The 19,665-nt window shown below is 41.8% G+C and overlaps 1 protein-coding gene and 1 long non-coding RNA gene across 46 annotated transcripts in view; one reads left to right on the top strand and one right to left on the bottom strand.

The window, feature by feature from the left end:
• The window catches only part of MAP2 (microtubule associated protein 2), a 221,573-nt gene that overhangs the window by 167,828 nt on the left and 34,080 nt on the right, over positions 1–19,665 (top strand). For 17 of the 44 annotated variants that reach the window (XM_053365105.1, XM_053365085.1, XM_053365096.1 and 14 more), the window contains 5 exons: positions 1,199–1,444; positions 5,885–9,661; positions 9,881–10,087; positions 11,357–11,491; positions 17,285–17,346. In XM_053365105.1, coding sequence (XP_053221080.1) covers positions 1,199–1,444; positions 5,885–9,661; positions 9,881–10,087; positions 11,357–11,491; positions 17,285–17,346 — 4,427 coding nt within the window. Of the gene's footprint in view, positions 1–1,198; positions 1,445–5,872; positions 9,662–9,880; positions 10,088–11,356; positions 11,492–17,284; positions 17,347–19,665 lie in introns of all 44 variants that reach the window. The other 27 variants (XM_053365295.1, XM_053365286.1, XM_053365253.1 and 24 more) reach the window with 9 other exon arrangements.
• LOC128401866 (uncharacterized) lies at positions 19–15,977 on the bottom strand. Of its 2 annotated transcripts, XR_008327551.1 has the most exons (5): positions 15,743–15,977; positions 13,856–13,908; positions 12,630–12,710; positions 1,873–2,058; positions 19–1,192 (listed from the first exon to the last, which is right to left on the bottom strand). It is a non-coding gene; the product is annotated as an uncharacterized LOC128401866 (long non-coding RNA). The 2 variants fall into 2 exon arrangements; XR_008327553.1 differs by lacking the exon at positions 12,630–12,710.

The following is a 19,665-nucleotide window of genomic DNA, read 5'->3' as shown; positions in this document are numbered from 1 at the left end:
CAAAACATAAAACAGCAATAAAATAGCAACATAAGCAATAAAGCCAATGCCAAAGCAGCAAGAAAGCAACCATTATCACAGGAGCCAAGCAAGTTTCCCTCTGGGAGGAGTTGTATTCTAGACACCAATATTGAGAAGGCCCTTTTCTGAATAGGCATTATCCATTAGATGACCGGGGTGGGGGGGCAGACATGGAGCCTCTGGAGATGACCTTTGTTCATGAGTCGGTTCATTCTAAAGAAGGTGGTTTGAGGCATCCCAGTCCCAGGCTACACAGAGCTTTAAAAGTCAAAACCAACACCTTAGATTGAGCCTTAAAACAAACTAGTTACATTTTCTAGAGCTTTCAGATGCAGCCCAATGTAATGCATATTACAGTAATCAAAAGGGCAATGTATTTTGTTTGACTATTTATTAGTCTTTTTCAAAACCATCAATCACCACCACACATCTCCATTATCATAGATAACAATTTCTTTCCTACAGTCGTTTCCACCTTGGGAACAATAAAACATTTTCAGCTTTATTTTATTACTGTGGCTTGCCCCAAAAGCATGGGCTATGCATACCATTTGGCAATTAGGAGTGCTCTGCAGGTTTGCAGACTCCTGGCCTTATCTCCTCTTTCTTTCTTTTCAGCTTCACATGCCCCTTTCCTTTTCCTTCCTTGGTTAGCGTCAAGACTGAATTGACATAGCCATAGGTAACACTACCCATAGTTAGATTCTAAACTAGAAATTGAGACCAGGATTAGAAAGTTGTCTCTAGTTCTAAAGCTAATTATGGTTAGCGGTTATTGTAACTATTCCAGTTCAGATATAACAGTGAACCACTGCTAACTCTAACTAGAGAAGGGAGGGAGAAGTATGAGGGAAAGGAGCATGGAAGCTGTTTACCAAACCATGGTTTGACAGTCAAGAACGGATGATGTTTGAATCAGACCAATTTTCAACACAAAAAAGAAGACATTCAGCATTACAAATGGCATTGTCAGCCATAACAATTTAAAAAAAAATTAATGCAAGCTCACTCTGCTTCATGGTACTAAAAATGTGGTAACAGCTAAGGTGACACAAATGTATAAATTCTGTGCAGAGCTGAAAATGTTGTACATGGGCAACCAGTTTAATGTGTGCATCTTGTGTGTGTGTCTTGGTGTCGCCTCATTTTTCCATCCTTTCCCCCTTCTGTTCTGTCAAAGAAGAAGAAGAAGAAGAAGACACAGTTAAAGGTCCAGTGGCTGATGAACCCAAACCTGCTGTTCCGCTTGGTGAGGAATGTGAGAAAATGAGTGATCCTGCTGAGCCTTTGCAACAGGCAGAGGGCTCCAAAGAGGCCCAGCAGGACTCCATTTCTGAAGACCAAGTGGCACGTAATGGGGAAAATGTCACCCTAGTTGAGGAGGAACCCTTGAAAGCCAAAATGCCTTCCTTGGGTGAGGAAGGTGTGTCCTCCTTAGGGACCTGCATGTGTTGGCTGCATTTGAGCTGTTCTCAAGCTTCCTCCACTCTGCTCCATTTACTCTTTCCCCCATTTAATACCCTCATGATTAATGCTCTTGTTATTATGCTTTGAGGAGTGCATAACAGGCAAGCCAACTGTGCAAATGCTGTGTGATGATGACATGGTTTCCCACCACTGCAGCTGATTCCTGACTTTCCCCCCTAACCATGACACAGTATGCTATGCAGCCAAGCTGATATATCACAAAGCCTTCCCTCCCTCTTCATCGCAGATGTGTTTGCCAGTCACATTGCTGATCTGTGTATATATTTTTTACTTTTTGTTTTTGATGCAGAGGTTCATCTGCTTTTCATTTCAAGAAACCAGCTGATTAACCTTGACTATGACATAAAGAGGCTTAAATTGTACCGATGTCTTTTGTTTGCAGTGTGCAGTGTATTTTTGCTTGTGCTTCAGTACATTCTGGCTCAATTTCTCCAAGGCTGCTGCTTTTTATGTCATATCTTTGCCATTCATTGCAGTCCACCTTGACCCTCCTTAGCCATTGCCAGAATTTTTTGTTTTCATCTTTGTTACCTTTCTTACAAGTTGATGCTGAAAATTGAAAACCCAGTGCGGGAAGAAAATTTGCATGGATTCCCGTGATATTTTGGAAACCAGAATGAAGAGCAAGATTAGACATTGAGGGTGAAATCCTGTGTTACTAAGTCAAACAAATCATAATGAAGCTCTTCTACTTGAGGAAAAACTAAATACAAGTTCAGAGTTTGACCTCCTAATGAAATCTGTTAACCCTGTTAACCAGATTAGGCTGTGATCCAGAGTGTACTCATATTCTCAAGCACTTCTACAAATAATCGGACCAGAATTCAGCCTAACTTTTAATGGAATATTTGTGGAAAGTTTGATTAAGAGTGAAATGATTGAACACTAAGAATAAAAGTTGCTGAAGAAAAATCAGCTTAGCTTATATGACCTTTTAGACGAGGATGTCAGCATACGTTCTGTAGTACCAATCTAGACTAGATATAGAAGTGTTAATAGCAATGGGAGCTGTGGGGAAGGATTGGATTGGGATTGCAGCAGTGAAACTTCACTCTGATATAATTCCTATTAAACCCCACCCCTTTCCAAGCAGTTTCCCTGCAGGTCAGATAGCATCTATTGGAGTCAGAGGTCTCAACTCGAGGATCCTCTCAACAGCTGCTATTCACACTTTTTTAAAAAATCACAGAAGATCCTTTTTATGGGTGATCTGATACACAGTACATATAACATTATTTCTGTCAAAATCTCTCACAGATAACTCCCATTAAAACTTAAGTCATAGACTAAAAAGATGAATTCTCTAATTGACCAGTAACTGGTTGAAAAAGAGTTCCTAGAGGGCAGGAATAAAATGACAACTTTTACGATGAAGTAAATAAATAGTGTGTAATCCGCCCTGGCCCAATGTTCTGCCTTAGGAATGAGTATAGTTTCACCTGTAAAAATCCTTAAGTCAGGGCACATAGGAAGGAATTCAATGTCATATTATTAGTACTGTTCCATCAGTACAATAATGTCTATTGCTAGACAAAACAACCTCTCCTTGTTTTCCCACCATGGAAAGAGCTTTTTAACCCACCTGCCTTGCTTGCTGGGCTCAGAAAGTTCATGAGAAGGCTCCCACAGGATCCTGTAGGAGACTTGCAGGGCTTTCCCAGAACCCAGAAAACAAGGCGGGGAGCTTAAAATCTCATCTTTCATGGGGAGGGGGCAGAGTGTAAGGCCCACTCAACATTGGCTTCAAACAAGTAGGGATGCTCACATGGGGCCATTTGTGGTGTGGGGTCATTCTGGCTTTGTGCAATTTTGCTTATATGTGCAATAGCCAGAAATGTAACCCTCATGTAAGATGAGCTCTTACCTGTGCTATCTATCTATCTATCTATCTATCTATTTAGAAAATACTTAAGAGATGGAGGCTAGACTTGATAGATGTATACAGCATTAAACACAAACTTAGAGAACTTGAGTAGAGAGAAACGATCCTCTCTTTCACATTAAAATCGACCAGAGACATTAAATGAGCAGCAGTTTAAGGTCAAATTACACAACTGTAGTCCTTTGCCGGAATCATAATTTACAGAATTAACTAACACAAAATATGATGAGGACCATTGTCTTGGATGGCTTCCTCCCCGCATATAAATCTGTTCAGAGAGAGCAGGTTGCTCAGTGGCAACTAGCTGTGTTAGCTAAAAGTTAGCCCTCCAAAGGCAGCATACCTTTGTTCATCAGGTGCTGAGCACCGTCACCATGATGCCTGGCTTGTGAGCTTCCAGAGGCACCAGGCTGGCCGCTTTTAGAGCCAGAATTTGGGATGAAGGTGTTTCCAAGCAAGGGGATTTATATGAACTGTGAAGCATATAGTGCACTTAGCTAGGGGGATTAGGGGCTTCCAAGCTTGTTCAAATGAAACAACTGCTCTGCTAAAGGACAGCTGTTTCCCAATTTGGAACAGGTTCTCTGGATCACAGCCGTAGTGTGGATCACAGTTCTTAACAGGTTTATCTCAGTCTCTCACAGTGCCTAATCTGATGTAAGAATGTGATCATTAAAAATATTGGCAGTGTTGCAAAATGATCATTTGTGGGAAATGAAGCAATACCAAATATTTCCATAGAAATATGTGACTGTTGAGGGACGTGGGTGGCGCTGTGGGTTAAACCACAGAGCCTAGGACTTGCCGATCAGAAGGTCGGCAGTTCGAATGCCCGCAACGGGGTGAGCTCCCATTGTTTGGTCCCTGCTCCTGCTAACCTAGCAGTTCGAAAGCACATCAAAGTGCAAGTAGATAAATAGGTACCGTTCCGGCGGGAAGGTAAACGGCCTTTCCGTGTGCTGCTCTGGTTCGCCAGAAGTGGCTTAGACATGCTGGCCACATGACCCGGAAGCTGTCTGCGGACAAACGCCGGCTCCCTCGGCCTATAGAGCTAGATGAGCACGCAACCCCAGAGTCGGTCACGACTGGACTTAATGGTCAGGGGTCCCTTTACCTTTACCTTTTATGGGACTGTTGATCGGGATGAATTGTTTTTCAATTTCCTGTTCCTGGGTTTAGAAGGATACCAAGAACAATATATACTTTGCAGCTGAATCCTAGACATGCTTACTCAGAAGTAAGCTTGCTGAATTCAGTGGGGTTTACTCACAAGCAAGTGTGCACAGGATTGCAGTGTTAATGTTTATTCCTTTTGAAACTGATTTCTTTTGAAATAAGTGGGATAAAAATTGTGCTGTATGCTGAGCTGAAATGGTTCCCACTGAAATAATTATATATGTTGAGAATACAGAATTTTGCCAAGATTTTTCAGGACATTTTTAAAGACATGTGTAACCATGATTGTAATATGATGTTGTAGATTGCATTATGCAGGCCCTGTAATTGTCTGAGGAAACAAAGTCTTATTAAGCATGGCATATAATGTTTAGGAAAGGCATCACTATATAAAATGTTACCAAAAGATATAGGCAAATGAAGAATTACCATGAGTTTTAAATAAGAAAATCTAAGGCTTGAGCTTTTCAGCAATGTGCTGGAAGCTGCAGTGGCACTGATTTTGTTTTGAATCAGTGGTAGATCTTCACATATTAGTATTTAATGTCTTTAATGACAGTAATCTGATTTTTAAAAATATATGAAAGGTGGGGGAATGTTCCTCCTGTAATAACTGAAAATTAATGTCTTTAATGACAGTAATCTGATTTTTAAAAATATATGAAAGGGGGGGAATGTTCCTCCTGTAATAACTGAAAATTGGTGAATAAATTGCTTTGTAACTATTATTTGATTGAGCTCAAATAAAAGGAATCATATCATTAAATGGATTTAGAGGTTTGAATGTTAAATATAATGTGCAGCCTATCACAAATATTATGCCTATGTATGACTGTAATTCAGAATTTATATCATTGAGTGATATCCATTGTCAGGCAGAGAAGGCCTGTTGAAATCAATAGATTTAAGTTATTTAACTGATTTCAGTGGGTCTATTCTGAGGATGACTAACATTGGATATCACCCATTGTACCATAAAGCGTAATAAGATGAAGTTGGGTTTATCTGTAGTGTAATGCTTGTGAGGAAACTGGCCTATGATTTTAAAAGCATAATAATTTGTCATTAAACTATAGGTAGGTTTGCGTGTATCACAGGAGTTATTATTAATACTTTAAATAAAGATTTGTCCCTCTAAAAGAGAGAAAAACCATCTGTTTAAAAAAGACCTCTAAAAAGGTACCATTGCATGTGACCCCCCTTTTTTTAACCACTCTGCCATGCCAAATAATGCTGTAAACTAGTCTGCTGCTGCCTGTGAATGCTTTAAGTAATCTGTTGTAAAATCCAATCAAACAACTACAGATTTACTTGCAGCTTCGAAGATGGAAATCCATGAGGAGCATACAGGCCTTTTTGCAGCTGAGCCATTAGGCCCAAAGGAACCAGAGAAAGGAAGTAAGACTAGTGAGCAACCTATACATGATGCCTTAGTTCAACAGCCAGCAAAAACCGAGACTTTAGAAACAACAGAATCACAAGGCAAAGGAGAAGAAAAAATGCTCCCAACCCTGTCAGGACAGACCTTAGATGCCAGTCCACAGAAGAAAGAAGACAGGAATTCTATAAAAGCAGATTTTGATTTCACTGGAGAGCCACATCTACATAAAGAACCAAAAGATTTGTCAACAGAGCTGCACAGAGAAAGTAAAACAGATGAAAAGGCTCCAGAGGCCCAGAAACCTGCCGCTGAAGCTCAACCCTTCAGGTCTAGAGATGGCCAGTTTGATGCTATAAAAAGTGACTTTACCTCTCATGAAAGCATAGGTTGTTTCTCATCTTCAGAATTTACAGTGGGCCAAAAAAGCACAGTTAAAACTGTGTTTTCTTCTGAAACTTTGCCAGTTACTCTACATAAATCTGAGCCACATGGTAGTAGAAACATGATGCAAATATCTACTGCTTCAGAGATTGCCAAAGATAGAAAAATTGACAAAGAGCAAGCAAAAAAACATGAAGAAGAATTTGAAGAATTGACTTCTCATGCCTCAAAACAAATTACAGTGCAGACGCCCACCCAGAATGTTCCTCTTTGGGAGGAAGAGAAAGATATGACAGAGGATGAAAGCGACGAGGAGGGGTACTCCATTTCCAGTGGACAAAAGCCCAAGATATTAGATGATCATTTTTTAAAAGCTCATGGCCAACAAACAACTGCTTTAGGTAAAGAAGTAGAAGGAGCTGATTCTAAAAAGCCATCTGGTACTCTCAAAGCAGAAGAGTTGGAGAAAACTGAGGTTTCATCAACATGGGATATTAAAAAAGAGGAAAAGCATGGCACAGAGAGTTCTACAGAAAGACTCAGCCAAGAATTACTTCCTGAAAAAGTAAATGAGCCTTTAGATAAAGCTGTATTGTCTGCAGCAATAGAGAAACCCACTGCTGAACCCAGCAAAGAATCTCTGCAAGGAAAGGATGGGAAAGGGGAAGTGTTCTCAGCTGCAGATTCAGAAGCTCACAAAATGCAGATAGAGGAGGATAAATCAGGAATGTCTACATATTTTGAGACTTCCACCCTTAAAGATGAAGCTTTCAAGAGTGACATCCTACAGCAAGGCAATGATTACTATGAACTGAGTGATACTAAAGAGGAGACCTACGACCCTTACCATAAAGATTTCATCATATCTAAGAAAGACACTGAGCAATTTCAGCCAGAGGCATATGAACACACCAGCATACCTGCTCATGAAATGGGATACAGCACCCTTGCCCAGGGCTTCCCAGATGATTCTGAGGAACCTAGTTCCCCTACAGAAAGAATGTACACCATTGACCCAAACGTATATGGGGATAAGAGAGAACTCCACAGTAAGAATAAAGATGACTTAACTCTAAGCAGGAGCTTGGGGCTTGGTGGGAGATCTGCCATAGAGCAGAGGAGTATGTCAATTAATCTGCCCATGTCCTGCTTGGACTCTATAGCACTGGGGTTTAACTTTGGGCGGACACATGACCTTTCACCACTAGGTTCAGATATTATGGATAATGCTAGTGGCGATGAAGGTGATGATTATTTGCCAGCCACTACTCCAGCAGTACAAAAGTCTCCCTCCTTCCCATCAGTGAGCAGGGAAGAAGATGAGAAAACTGAAGAGTCCAAAGTAAAACAAGGAGGAGAGATCCAAGTGGAGCCTTTGTGTGAGTCACCCTTCCTGGCTAAAGATTATTACAAAAACGGGACTGTAATGGCGCCTGATTTACCTGAAATGTTGGACTTAGCAGGCACAAGGTCAAGAGAAGCATCTGTGAGTGCAGATGCTGAGGTAGTCCACAGGAAGTCTGTTCCTTCAGAAGCAGTTGTAGAGGACAGTGGAGTGGCCCAGCTCCTCATGGCCGACGAGAACCATATGACTCTAAAAGCTGACAGTCAACTAGAAGATTTAGGTTACTGTGTTTTCAATAAGTACACGGTGCCAATGCCATCTCCAGTACAGGACAGTGAGAATTTGACAGGGGAAAGCTGTCCCTTTGATGAAAAAATTAGAAGAGGTGTCGTTGCAGACCTTTCTTTGATAGAAGTGAAGTTGGCAGCAGCTGAGAGAGCCAAAGAAGAAAGAGAGGCCTCTGGGGAATCAGCAGTTTTAGGCAAAGAATTTGAGCAGGAGAGAAAAGCTATTGATAAACTAGATACTGTGCTAGAAAAAAGCGAGGAACAAAGTGACTCTAAAGACGTTTGTTCTCATGAGGACACTGAACATGAAAAAGCAAAGCCTGCTCCAACTTTAGAAAATGCAGGTGATAAACATATAGTTGGACTGGAAGAGAAAGGTTCTTCATTATCTGAGAAAGAAAAAAAAGCTGTTCACATTGCTGAAGAGACAGGCAAGGCAGAAATTTCCTATAAACCAGACTATGATGCTATAAAGCATGAGATGGATTCTGCTGCTTGGCAAGTTGAGCAAGAAAACCAGACTAAGTTAGGCGTTCATGTCACTGAGCCTGTTACAGAGCAAGGCACAGATGAGGGTCAAGAAAAGACCCTCTCAACATTGCCCCAAGATTCTGCAAAAGCAGAACCTGCTCAAATGAAAGATGCCAATAAACTGTCTGAAACTGAAGTTAAGGAGAAAGGAGCGAAGCCTGACCTGGTTCACCAAGAAGCAGTAGATAAAGAAGAATCATATGAGTCAAGTGGTGATAATGACCAAGCACAAGAGGGCTTGCCTGTAGAAACTTTAAAACCATATGATGACAAATTAGAACTAGAAAGCCCTTCTTTGTTGGAAGAGGAGATGGCATCACAATTGACAGTGGAACAACCAGTTACAGAAAGAGGTGCATATAAAGCTACCAAAGACGAAACAACTGAAATTCAAATGGAGAACATATCACAGCCTAAGGAAGATAATGTGGAATCTCTAGGACTGGAAGGCTCTGTAAAAACTGAGGCATTGCAGGAAGAAGAAGAACAAGAGAAGGAGAGTAAGCAAGCAGAAGAACAAGAGGAAGAGATCAAACAAGCAGAAGAACAAGAGGAAGAGAGTAAGCAAAAAGAAGAATACGAGGAAGAGAGTAAACTAGAGCAAGCAGAAGAAAATAAGCAAGAACAGCAGAAGGAAAAGATCATGCAGGAAGGTGAGGAAGAGAGTAGACAAGAAGAAGAAAAGAGGAAGCAAGAGGAAGAGATTAAGAAAGAAGAGATTGAGCAGGAAGAAGGAGAGATGAGGCAAAGAAGCAAAGAAAGGGACTTTGAGATACCTGGTGAAGAGCTTAAGGTGTGTGAAGCTGTCCCTGGGCAAATGCCTGAACTCAAAGGAGTAATAGAGTCTGTGGTTACAATTGAGGATGACTTCATCACAATAGTGCAGACCACAGTCGATGAGGGAGAAACCAGCTCCCACAGTGTGCGCTTCGCAGAAGCACCACCGGCTGATACAGAAGAAGAAAGCGTCCATCCTGAAGTGGAGGTGGAGGTGGTGACTGATGTCGAAGCAGAGACAAAAGAAAGCTCTCTGGAAGCTCCTGGCTCCCCTGAACAAGAAGAAATCCCATTGACTGATTACAAGACAGAGACGTATGATGACTATAAAGATGAAACAACCATAGATGACTCCATCCTGGACACAGACAGCATATGGGTGGATACTCAAGGTGTGCCTTATCCTTTTTTTCATTTTTTTGTTTCTGAAATTATTCATTAATAATTAATAATTAATAATAATTAATATTACCACATTCAGGAATATTGTTAAAATAATGACAATAGGAAATAATCTGATTTTTAAAAATGAAATCCCACTGAAGCACTATTAACATTTTACTAATTCTGTTTTTTTGTTGTTGTTGTTATAATTTACTCTGATCCTGCAGATGATGATAGGAGCATCATGACGGAACAGTTAGAGACTGTTCCTAAAGAGGAGAAGGCAGAGAGAGAATTGCGGAGACCGTCTCTTGATAAACATAAAAAAGAGAAACCTTTAAAAACTGGGAGAGGCAGGATTTCTACTCCTGAAAGAAAAATAGCTAAAAAGGAACCTAGCACTGTCTCCAGAGATGAAGTGAGAAGGAAAAAAGGTTCATGTAATACTATCTTTTTCCTATAATGCCATACTGTGGGTTGTTCACCTGTTTTATAGGAGTATTTTAGCAGTACTGTTACACATTTAATCAAGAATATTCATTTGTGTTAACAGCAAGGCATTCAGTCTACATTGCTTCCAGCCACTCCAGTTTAGGCTGATGATTTCTTTCTTTTATGGAGTAGGAAAACATCCTGTATGAGAATTCAGCTCTGCTTACTTGGATTCATTAATACCAAATAAATAACACTAGCATAAAGTCACGTATGTACCATGACTTTGCTAGTGCTCTGGGTAGCCATGTGGCAATCTTTCCTTCTGCTTAGTACTGCCGAATCTAGTATGTAAAATATCCCACTATTATTCCCCATGTGCAAGAGGCAGAGAATTGTCAGTGGGCACCAGTCAGGGGTGCGGGTGGCGCTGTGGTCTAAACCATTGAACCTCTTGGGCTTGCCGATCAGAAGGTTGGCGGTTCGAATCCCCGTGACAGGGTGAGCTTCCGTTGCTCGTTCTCAGCTCCTGCCCACGTAGCAGTTCGAAAGCATGTCAAAGTGAAAGTAGATAAATAGGTACCGCTCCGGGGGGAAGCTAAACGGCGTTTCCGTGCGCTGCTTTAGTTCGCCAGAAGCGGCTTAGTCATGCTGGCCACATGACCCGGAAAAACTGCGGACAAATGTCGGCTCCCTCGGCCAGTAAAGCGAGATGAGTGCAGCAACCCCAGAGTCGTCCATGACTGGACCTAGCGGTCAGGGGTCCCTTTACCTTTTACCAGTCAGATCTGTGGCTCCACTGGGTTTTGAGCCCTGGTTAATGTCCAGCATTTTGTCCAAGCCAAAGTGAGGCCTAGATCCTGCAGATCTGTCACTTAACAAAAAAAAAATACCTCCATTGTTTGCACCAGTGGAACATAGCACATACCCTTCCAGACATAGCCTTGGAAGCTGCCCAGTACAATTGCAATGCTACATGGCAGGAGTGTGCAGGCTGGAGTGGGAATATGCCCTCATTCTATGCAGTTTGTACAGAAGGTGCCTGGCTTGCATGGTCAGAGTGTGGTGACAGGTAAATTGACACTTGCTACCCAATGAAGGGTCAGTTGTTGCCTGCAACAACTACGAGTCGTCTCTGGGCCTTGGTAGGCTCACATTCTAACTGAAGGTCTAAAACATGGTACCAACAGCCAAAATGTCATGTTGAAATATATTTCGGTTTCTTGGTTTTTTTTATTTCTGATTGTATGCTCTTGTTTTCTTGTCTATAGCTGTATATAAGAAAGCTGAACTTTCTAAAAAAGCTGAAGTTCAGGCTCACTCTCCCTCCAGGAAAATCATTTTAAAACCTGCTATCAAACATACTAGACCAACTCATCTCTCCTGTGTTAAGCGGAAGCAGACAGGTGATTGTGCTGTCTTGAATTTATGCAACGTGGCTGGCAAACATAGACATTACTATTGTTCTTATTATTTGTAATCTCATTGCTCTGCTGGCTGCTCTGGTTTTGATTTTAGTTTTCTTACTCCCCCTTCTGAGACCTTTTTCTGCTGTCATGAATGATACTGCTTTTTTGTATTATGCATTTATTTATTTGTTTGTTTGTTTGTTTGTTTGTTTGAACAGAGACCATGATCATGTATGCTTGTCATGCTTGGATTTCCCAAGTTCTGTAGTTGTTTCTTGGCATTGTGGTTTGACAGTGGTGTTGTAGAAATTTCTCTGTTTTGCCTTGTTCTGTTTTATTTTCTCTCTCTCCATTTTGCTCTGTTCTGGTGGGAAGTGCTAATGGCTTTAAACCATGGTTTACATTTTTTCATCTATATCCCTTTTTTTCCTCATGCATAATAATAAGAAGCATTTCAGCATTGCTCGGCTTGTATTTATATTGTATGCATTAGCTGTTTCAAATCTATTAACGTATTTTGTATATTGAAAGTTTTATGTATTGAAACACAAAACCTTCAGGGCGAATTGAGCTCTGCCAGGAAGTGGAAAGTGAAGAAATCTGTAGTCACTAGGACTATGAATCTATAACTTTCCATCTTTTTCTGCAATGAGGACCTTGGACAATACAGGAGGGGAAAATAGGGGATTCTTTCAGTTTATGCATCTCTCTGTTGTCATTCAGAGGAACAGAAACTTGGGCTTTCCAGGGCTTTCCAGGCAGCGAGTGGAAGCATAAATGGATACAAACCTACAAGGAACGACGCTGTGTGATTTGCACTGAAATGAAAAAGAATTGGATTTGCACAACCCCACCATTTTAGTTGGATCTGCGTGCGGAAACTTAAGTGGATCATGCACATGCTCTGCCTCTTCACACATTCACACACTAACATTATTTGATCCCTATCCTTCAAAGGGAAGAAGAATAAAAAGCATCCTCATTCTCTTTCAATACTTTTATGTAAAGAATTCATCAGATGATTCTACTAACTCCAGGAAAAATGTTTCCCTCACCCAAGCACTGGAAAAATATTCCCACTCAGTATTTTCTTAGAATATAAAATTGTAAATAGGTGTGTCATTTAATAACTTACAAATATAAGAACTCTTCTTGTTAATAGACTAGATCTCTGTATCTTCAGTTTAATGCCGTGTAGTAACCAAAACCTGCAAAGCTTTTAAAAAAGATTAACCCAAATTATATTGAGAGAAAGTTGGCCTTTCAGGTTTTGTTTTGTTTTTTTACAAAAGGAGGCTATATTTCATTTTCAAAATAGCTGTACAGATTATTCCTCATCCACTACACAAATAAAACTGTAACTCAGCAAATATATCCACATAGTGTATTACATAATATTTTGTGGTCTATGCATGTTGATTCACAAAATAAGTCATTAGGCACAGTTGGACCCACTAAAGTAAGGTTCATGCCAGTAGGGCATGTGGGTGGAACTAAGTGCATCCCGTCCTGTTTCTGGGCGGATCTTTAATGGGAACACTTTTAAAATCAGCATGGTAACACACATTTTTGGGGGGGAGGTAATCCTCTTAAACCTCTATGTTTACATGGAGGAGACTATGTTTTTCTGTACAATTCCCCCTGAGGGTGAAAGAACGTTATCAAATCATCTCAGTTTAAAAGTAAAAATAAAAAATTAGAGGAATGAAAGTAGTGCCCATCCATTGGACCATCATAAAGGAATTCACAGGGCTGCAGGTTCTGAATTGGGCCCATGATCCAATACTGGCTGTTAGCTACTGTTCAAATCAGGTGAGTCTTTTTTGGAATCCAAGTTCAGCAGATTCAAGACCCCCCACTTCCAGCCAATCCCTGCAATATATAGTAACCACTATCCGGATTAGGGTTCTGAGACAGAAAAATGTGCAATTACTATAACTACTGGGTTCTGCTTGAAAAGATCACCACATGGTGATGTTAACAATGCAACTAGATGGCTGGCTGTAGCCTTTAACTACATTCAGCCTTTTGCCAAGTGAGTTGCGTTTTTTCTGACTCCAGCAGACCCTCAGAAACCCAGAGGTGGGAATTACAGGAATCTCCATGTTAGTAGAGACCCTACATATAGCCAGTGTATACATTTCTATGATTAATTTCCCTGACTTTTTCCTTAGGTAAAAACAGCTGTTGGTGGCTTCAGGCTAAGTAGAGGTGCAGGAAGGGAGGGAGAGAATTTTTTACCTGCTGTCTGTCAATTCAAAATTTCCCTCCCTGTCCCCAAGGAGAAAAACAACTGGTTGAGCAGTTTTGAGCAAACAATGGCTGGCACGCACGCACATCTGTGTTGGCAACAATGCTCACTTGTCATATGAAAGCCTCTCCTCAGTTTTCTGTTCCACATGAGCAATGATCAGCTGTCAATATAAAGAATACATGAGAGGCCTAAGAGATGATCTAGTCCTCGCATGTGGAAATCCATCATCAATGCAAAGAGAAGTAGGTATTGGTGCTGCGACCCACAGTTCCCTACCCCCATAATGGCTGAGCTTGAAGCAATGTGCCTTCTGCATGGTTTGTGACAGCAAACCAGGATCTAAAAGTGATTTTCAGATCCTGGCCTATTTTCTCTAACTAGAGTTTAAACAAACCGTAGTTCCCCAAGTTCAGTTGTCACAGGGAACTGTAATTGCGTGGACAGGCGGAGTCCCCAGATCCCCCGCGGTCCCCCCGTCATGCGGAATAACGACTCGAGACAACGTGCTATGGGATTAAATTGGCCACAACTTTATTGAATTTCAAATGTGGGTAGACCTTGGCTCAGGCATTGGGTGTTCTCCCTCCCCAGTCCCCAGCCGGGGACCTAGGGAGCACCAGGGTTATCCAGTGTGTGTGGGGGGGATGGGCCGGCTCTGGAGAACATATGTTCAAGCAGAGACAGCCGCCCCCGTTACGCCGCCGCCGCAGGGGAGAGCAATGACAACCTTTCGGCGCACGGCCAAAGCCTCCCTTCAGAAACCCCTTTAACGGGGAACCCTGGTATCGCCGCCGCAAAGAGGAAGATGGACTAAACGATTCCGCCCAAGGCCTGATACTGCCAAAGTTGTGACGTTTTGCTACGGGAAAGGCGAAACCTGCCAATGCAGGGAAATTCCTTTCCGGCCCTTTAACAGCGACCTTACGTAGCAGCGCCCGCATACCTGTGAAGAAAAGTTAACCTGCGAAACCTGTGAAGAAAAGTTAACCTTCAAAATAAGACATTAACTGAGGGTGGGTGGGTGGGAGAAGCTCTGGAGCCAAGTGAGGATTCCCAGGTAAGATCCTCCCTCTATTGTGTGGGCAGGTAATCCCTCCCCTACCTCGACTGGTCTCCTTGGCAACGCTTCCCCCAGGTGGGATTGGGCAAATGACTGAGGTAGGCGGAGACCTCCAGGTACCCCACCTGAGGGAAGGCAAGGCCAAGCCTAAGCTATTGGAGCCGCTCCAGATCCAGGGGCTGCATGCGTCCACGCAAAGGGCGCCCCCCGTTTTTAAGCGGGGAGCGGTCATTAGCTTAGTTTAAAAATTGGGCGCAAAAACATTCTATCTCTTCTGAAGTGGAAAAGAGGAAGGGAACAGGGAGCAGACAGTCTCAAGGCCAACTGTGGCTTGTGCATCTTTATGAACTTGGTCTATAAGTAAAAGGTTTAGAGGCTTTTTAAAAGAAAAAGCTGAAAATGCAGGGAAGGCTTCCCCCTGTAATGATAGCCTTAGAGATCTTGGGAAGCTGGTAGCCAGTGCTCTTCTCTTAGTCATGAAAAGAGTGCAGATTATTTGACTGTATTAGGCCAGCCTTGTATTTGTTTCTGATGGATTTTACCCAGTTTTCCAGTTGCTAATTTCTAAGCAGGAAAAGATAAGTCTCTCAAATGCTAGGATTGTGAGCTGATGTTGTTAATGTCCTTGTTTTAAAATTGTGAATTTTGATGAAAGAAGTGGTAATTGCAAATCATGGGTTCTTCAGAATGCTCTTAGTTTTTTATAAAACATTTCTCATATTCTCTTTTTCTTGTATGGGTAAGCAAATTCAAAGGTCACTAGCAGGTATATTTTTCTATAGTAGTAATTTTGAACATATTTACATGGAATGTAAGTCCCATTAAATTTGTCAGTGGGACTTTCTGCTGTGTAAACATGCAAAGGATTGGCGTTAAGAATGGTAATAGAGCTTAGGTTCTAGAAAAAGAAACTAATTCATAAAATCAAGTATACCTGCAGTTGTTCCAGAATTTGATTCAGAGTGGTTTTCCTTCTTTCTCAATACACAGAATGGAAAAGAAAAGAAAGGAATTCTTTTAGAAAGCATTTTAAGTCACCACTACCATCCAAACATTGTCGTAATTTGTACTTCACACTTTGATTGGTTGAAAATGTAAGACTGTTCTTCCTTTGTGACATCACAACATTGATATCATAGGGCAAACGGGCATCAGCTCAGGCTATGTGAACTGGGTCAAACATGTATTAGGTTTGTCTTAATCACCTTAAATTTCATGGTGTATGCCCCAGGAGTAAATATGTTTCTTGCATGATTAAACTGTTAGCCAAACTCCAAAGGACAGGGTGAAGTCATGATCCAGGTTCATTGTTCAGATGGAGGAGTTGTTATGCTTTCAGGTAAGTCAGCAATAAAGGTGTTTTGCCCTCATTTCAGAGCATTGGATTATTGGTTGGCAGTGGATGATTGGAGTCTAATAAAAGGAGAGGTATCTGTTATGGGGTGAACAGCAGCAGAATTTATAGGGGGGGAATTACACAGGCATTTTGTACTGAACATTCTCTGCCAGATATTGTTTGACTGAAACTCTTTCCTTTGTCTTCTGCTTTGATACTCTCCGCTACAAATTATCCTCTGTCTTTAGGTAGGATGTTATTCAAGTGAGGGTCACATATCAAAGGAAAAGTGCAGTCATGTTGGCAATAAACTTGAGTTCAAACCATTGGAACTGTAGGCAAACAAGTCTTGCCACATTTGCCTAGGCCAATGAGAATCAACCATAGGTGCCTCAACTAAAATTTGAAATAGTTTAACAAATGGAAGACTCAAAGATGCCTTTTGCCCAACAGCTGCCTTAGCAAGCATTTCATAAACTACACTACCTGCTACTGTTATTAACAATGTGTGTACAGCTCAGTTATCAGTGGATGATCAAAATAGCAGAGCACATTCAAGCTCTATGCATGTTTTATAAATACCAGGAAGTAAACTTGGGGACGGGGAGGGGGGGAGTGCAGATGATCTTGCTCGCTCCTCCCTCTTCATCATCATTTTAGTGATCTTGTGGAATGATTTTTCATTATACAAGCATATATTGCACACACTGGATTTCAAAGTACCAATTGTGGATTCTGAACTGGGCCCTTGGTCCGGTCCAGGGTTATGATTCATCATGATCAAATAATGTGAGTCTAGTTTAAAATCTGAGTTGAGGGGTTTCCCTGCTCATCCCATGTTCACAAAAGGTCAGAGAAAGATACTATGATATTATGGTTGTTGATTGCCTGAAAAAGATTCCAAAATTATCCAGAACTCACGCTACCTTGGAAAGCTTTCTACATCCTTGCCCAAAACAGAGAAAACCAGATAACCTTTTTTTATTTGCTAGTTTGAATTTGTTTTTTTTAATAAGCATTAGCTATTGCTAATAATGAATTCATTTGTGTCTTAATATTGCATGGCAATTCAAACTGAATATGTTAAGGGTGAGTTTGAAATTACCATTAAGGGTCTTTTTCTTTCTGTGTACCTAATAGCTGCTGGTGGTGAAACAAACCAAGGTCCTGGGGTGTTTAAGCAAGCAAAGGAAAAACTTTCAGTGAGTAGACTTGTTTTCTTTTTTATTCATGTTTTCACATTCATTTTTGTATTCCAGATGGTTTTATGGTCATATCTGAAAGACAGGTGAAAATCTTTTAGGAACCATTTGCCAGTTTTAAGACAATTGATTTTCAGAATTACTCATATATTATTAAAACTTCCTAATTGGTACACACTGTAGAATGGAGATTGGCAACATATTAAGCTACTAAACTATGTATTTAATTTTCGATTCACTTAATATGGTACAACCACAATAACCTCAATTGCACTGTTCTTTACCAATTGACTTCCATCTACCAGTGTGGAGGAGACCAATTTACTTTCCCCCTAAATGGAAGTACTTGCATTTAAATCTGATTTAAAGGGCAACCTGAACTACGGTATGTCTGCTCAAAAGTAAGCCACATTGAATTCAATTGGACTTGCTCCCAGGTAAGTGGGCTGGCACTGCATTCCCAGTTTCAGTTACTTTGACCCAGAAATCAGTTTGCCAGGGTCATTATATGAGAGCAATCCCATACCAGCTTTACACTGAGCTAAAGATACACCACCACGTTCACTGCTCAACCTGGGAGGAAAGTGGGAAAACACATAAGTAGAAAATTCAGAAGCAGCAGGAAACACTGATGAAGGACAAGATCCCATGTCCCACTCAAACACAGAGGGATCCTTTAATTCACTAAGATGCATCACCTGCATCACCATACACACATCCCACAGATCAGTGTCACAGCACTCCATCAGCAACAGCCCCATCACTGTGTCCCCCCGGGTATCCCTACAGACGGGTTCAAACTTCTCATGGGCTCAATACATGGACATGCACAGCTCTCCTGGGAGAGTGGTGCAAGTTGCACCCAGAAGCAGCCGACAGATCAGCCTTTCTCAGCCTGTGGGTCCCCAGATGTTGCTGAACTCACATCACCCCTAGCAAGGCCAGAGCTCAGGGATGCTTTGAGTTGTAGTCCAACAACATCTGGGGACCCACAGGTTGAGAACCGCTGCAATAGATCAAGATGCACACTGAAGCAGCAACCACCTCCAGTGGCTCGCTCCATAGGGCATGCATGAGACTGGGAAGCAAGAGACAGGTATTTGAAGCCCACTAGAGGAAAGGGGAAGATATGTCCTCACTCAGTCTTTACATTCATGTAGGGGAAATGCCATGTTGGTGGCAGAAGAGAGGGTGCCCCCAAGACTGCAAGCACCACCGAGCAGTTCTTTTCAGCAATCAGAAACAGCACATGACATTTGCCCTAGCTTCAAGTCCCAGTCATAGACACTAGGAGCAGAGCAATTGTCGAAGGAGCTTATGCTTTATATACTGGAGATCTCTGGTTCAGATCCAGAGAGGTGTATCCCCATGTCACATACCCTGTCATCTGAATTGTGGTCATCTTAAATGAAGGATATCCTGTGCTAACTTACACAATATCCTGTGCTCTATCACGGTGACATGGCTGAGGCATGGGGACAGCCATTTATGCAGGGGCTGCTCATTTTTTAAAAGCTTATTCTTGTCCTGGTAAAATCAAGGTCTGGGGCTGCCACATCAGGGCTGGTGTAAATTTACACCATTGGGGCATGGCTGTGTATCAAAGGAATGCAGGATACAGCATAAATGTGCTCCCTTCAGTGTGCCATCCATATTCCACCCACAGCTCTGCCCCGTTTTGGCAGTATCAGGGGAGTTCCACTGGTGCATCTTTCATGGCAGCAGTGTATTGTGCTCTCAGTTCCTACATCCCTAAAGAACAGAATATTCTCAGTGCCTAGATGAAATAACAGAGGCAGCATTCGAGCTTCCAAGCATGTAAACCAGTATACCATGCTAACATGCATGCTAGAACTACTGACCTAGTGGTATACAAGTGCAGACCTCCTGAGTCACAAGGGCAAGTGCATGGACAACCCTGCATGATACACTTTCCTGTCCATCTGTTTGTATGGATGGGAATGCAGGTACCCATTCACCAATTGGAGCTATTGTCACACATCCTTGATCCTTGGATCAAGTCTCATGAGTTCAGTAGAACTGTGAGTTTGCGTCCACATCCCTTTCACAAGGTGATTGTTTTCAGTGGAAAGAATCGTGTGGTTACCTAGTCACAGTGCGTTGCATCAGCAACCTATCCTCCTCAAATGCCTGCGTGGCCAGGGACCAAGTGGACTTTATCCAAGGTCTTAGTGCAGTAACCTTAATAGGCAGAGTGGCCACTTGGCTACTGGTTGCCAACCCTCATTATTTCCTCCCTCATCACCTCTCCCACCACCCCATGAAGAGTCATTTCAGGTAGCAAAGCTTGAAATGGGG

This window comes from Podarcis raffonei, chromosome 1, assembly GCF_027172205.1.
Source record: "Podarcis raffonei isolate rPodRaf1 chromosome 1, rPodRaf1.pri, whole genome shotgun sequence".
NCBI classification, from domain to species: Eukaryota; Metazoa; Chordata; class Lepidosauria; order Squamata; family Lacertidae; genus Podarcis; species Podarcis raffonei.
The sequence above is the reverse complement of the archived record's forward strand: the minus strand, read 5'-3'. Positions and strand labels throughout refer to the sequence as shown.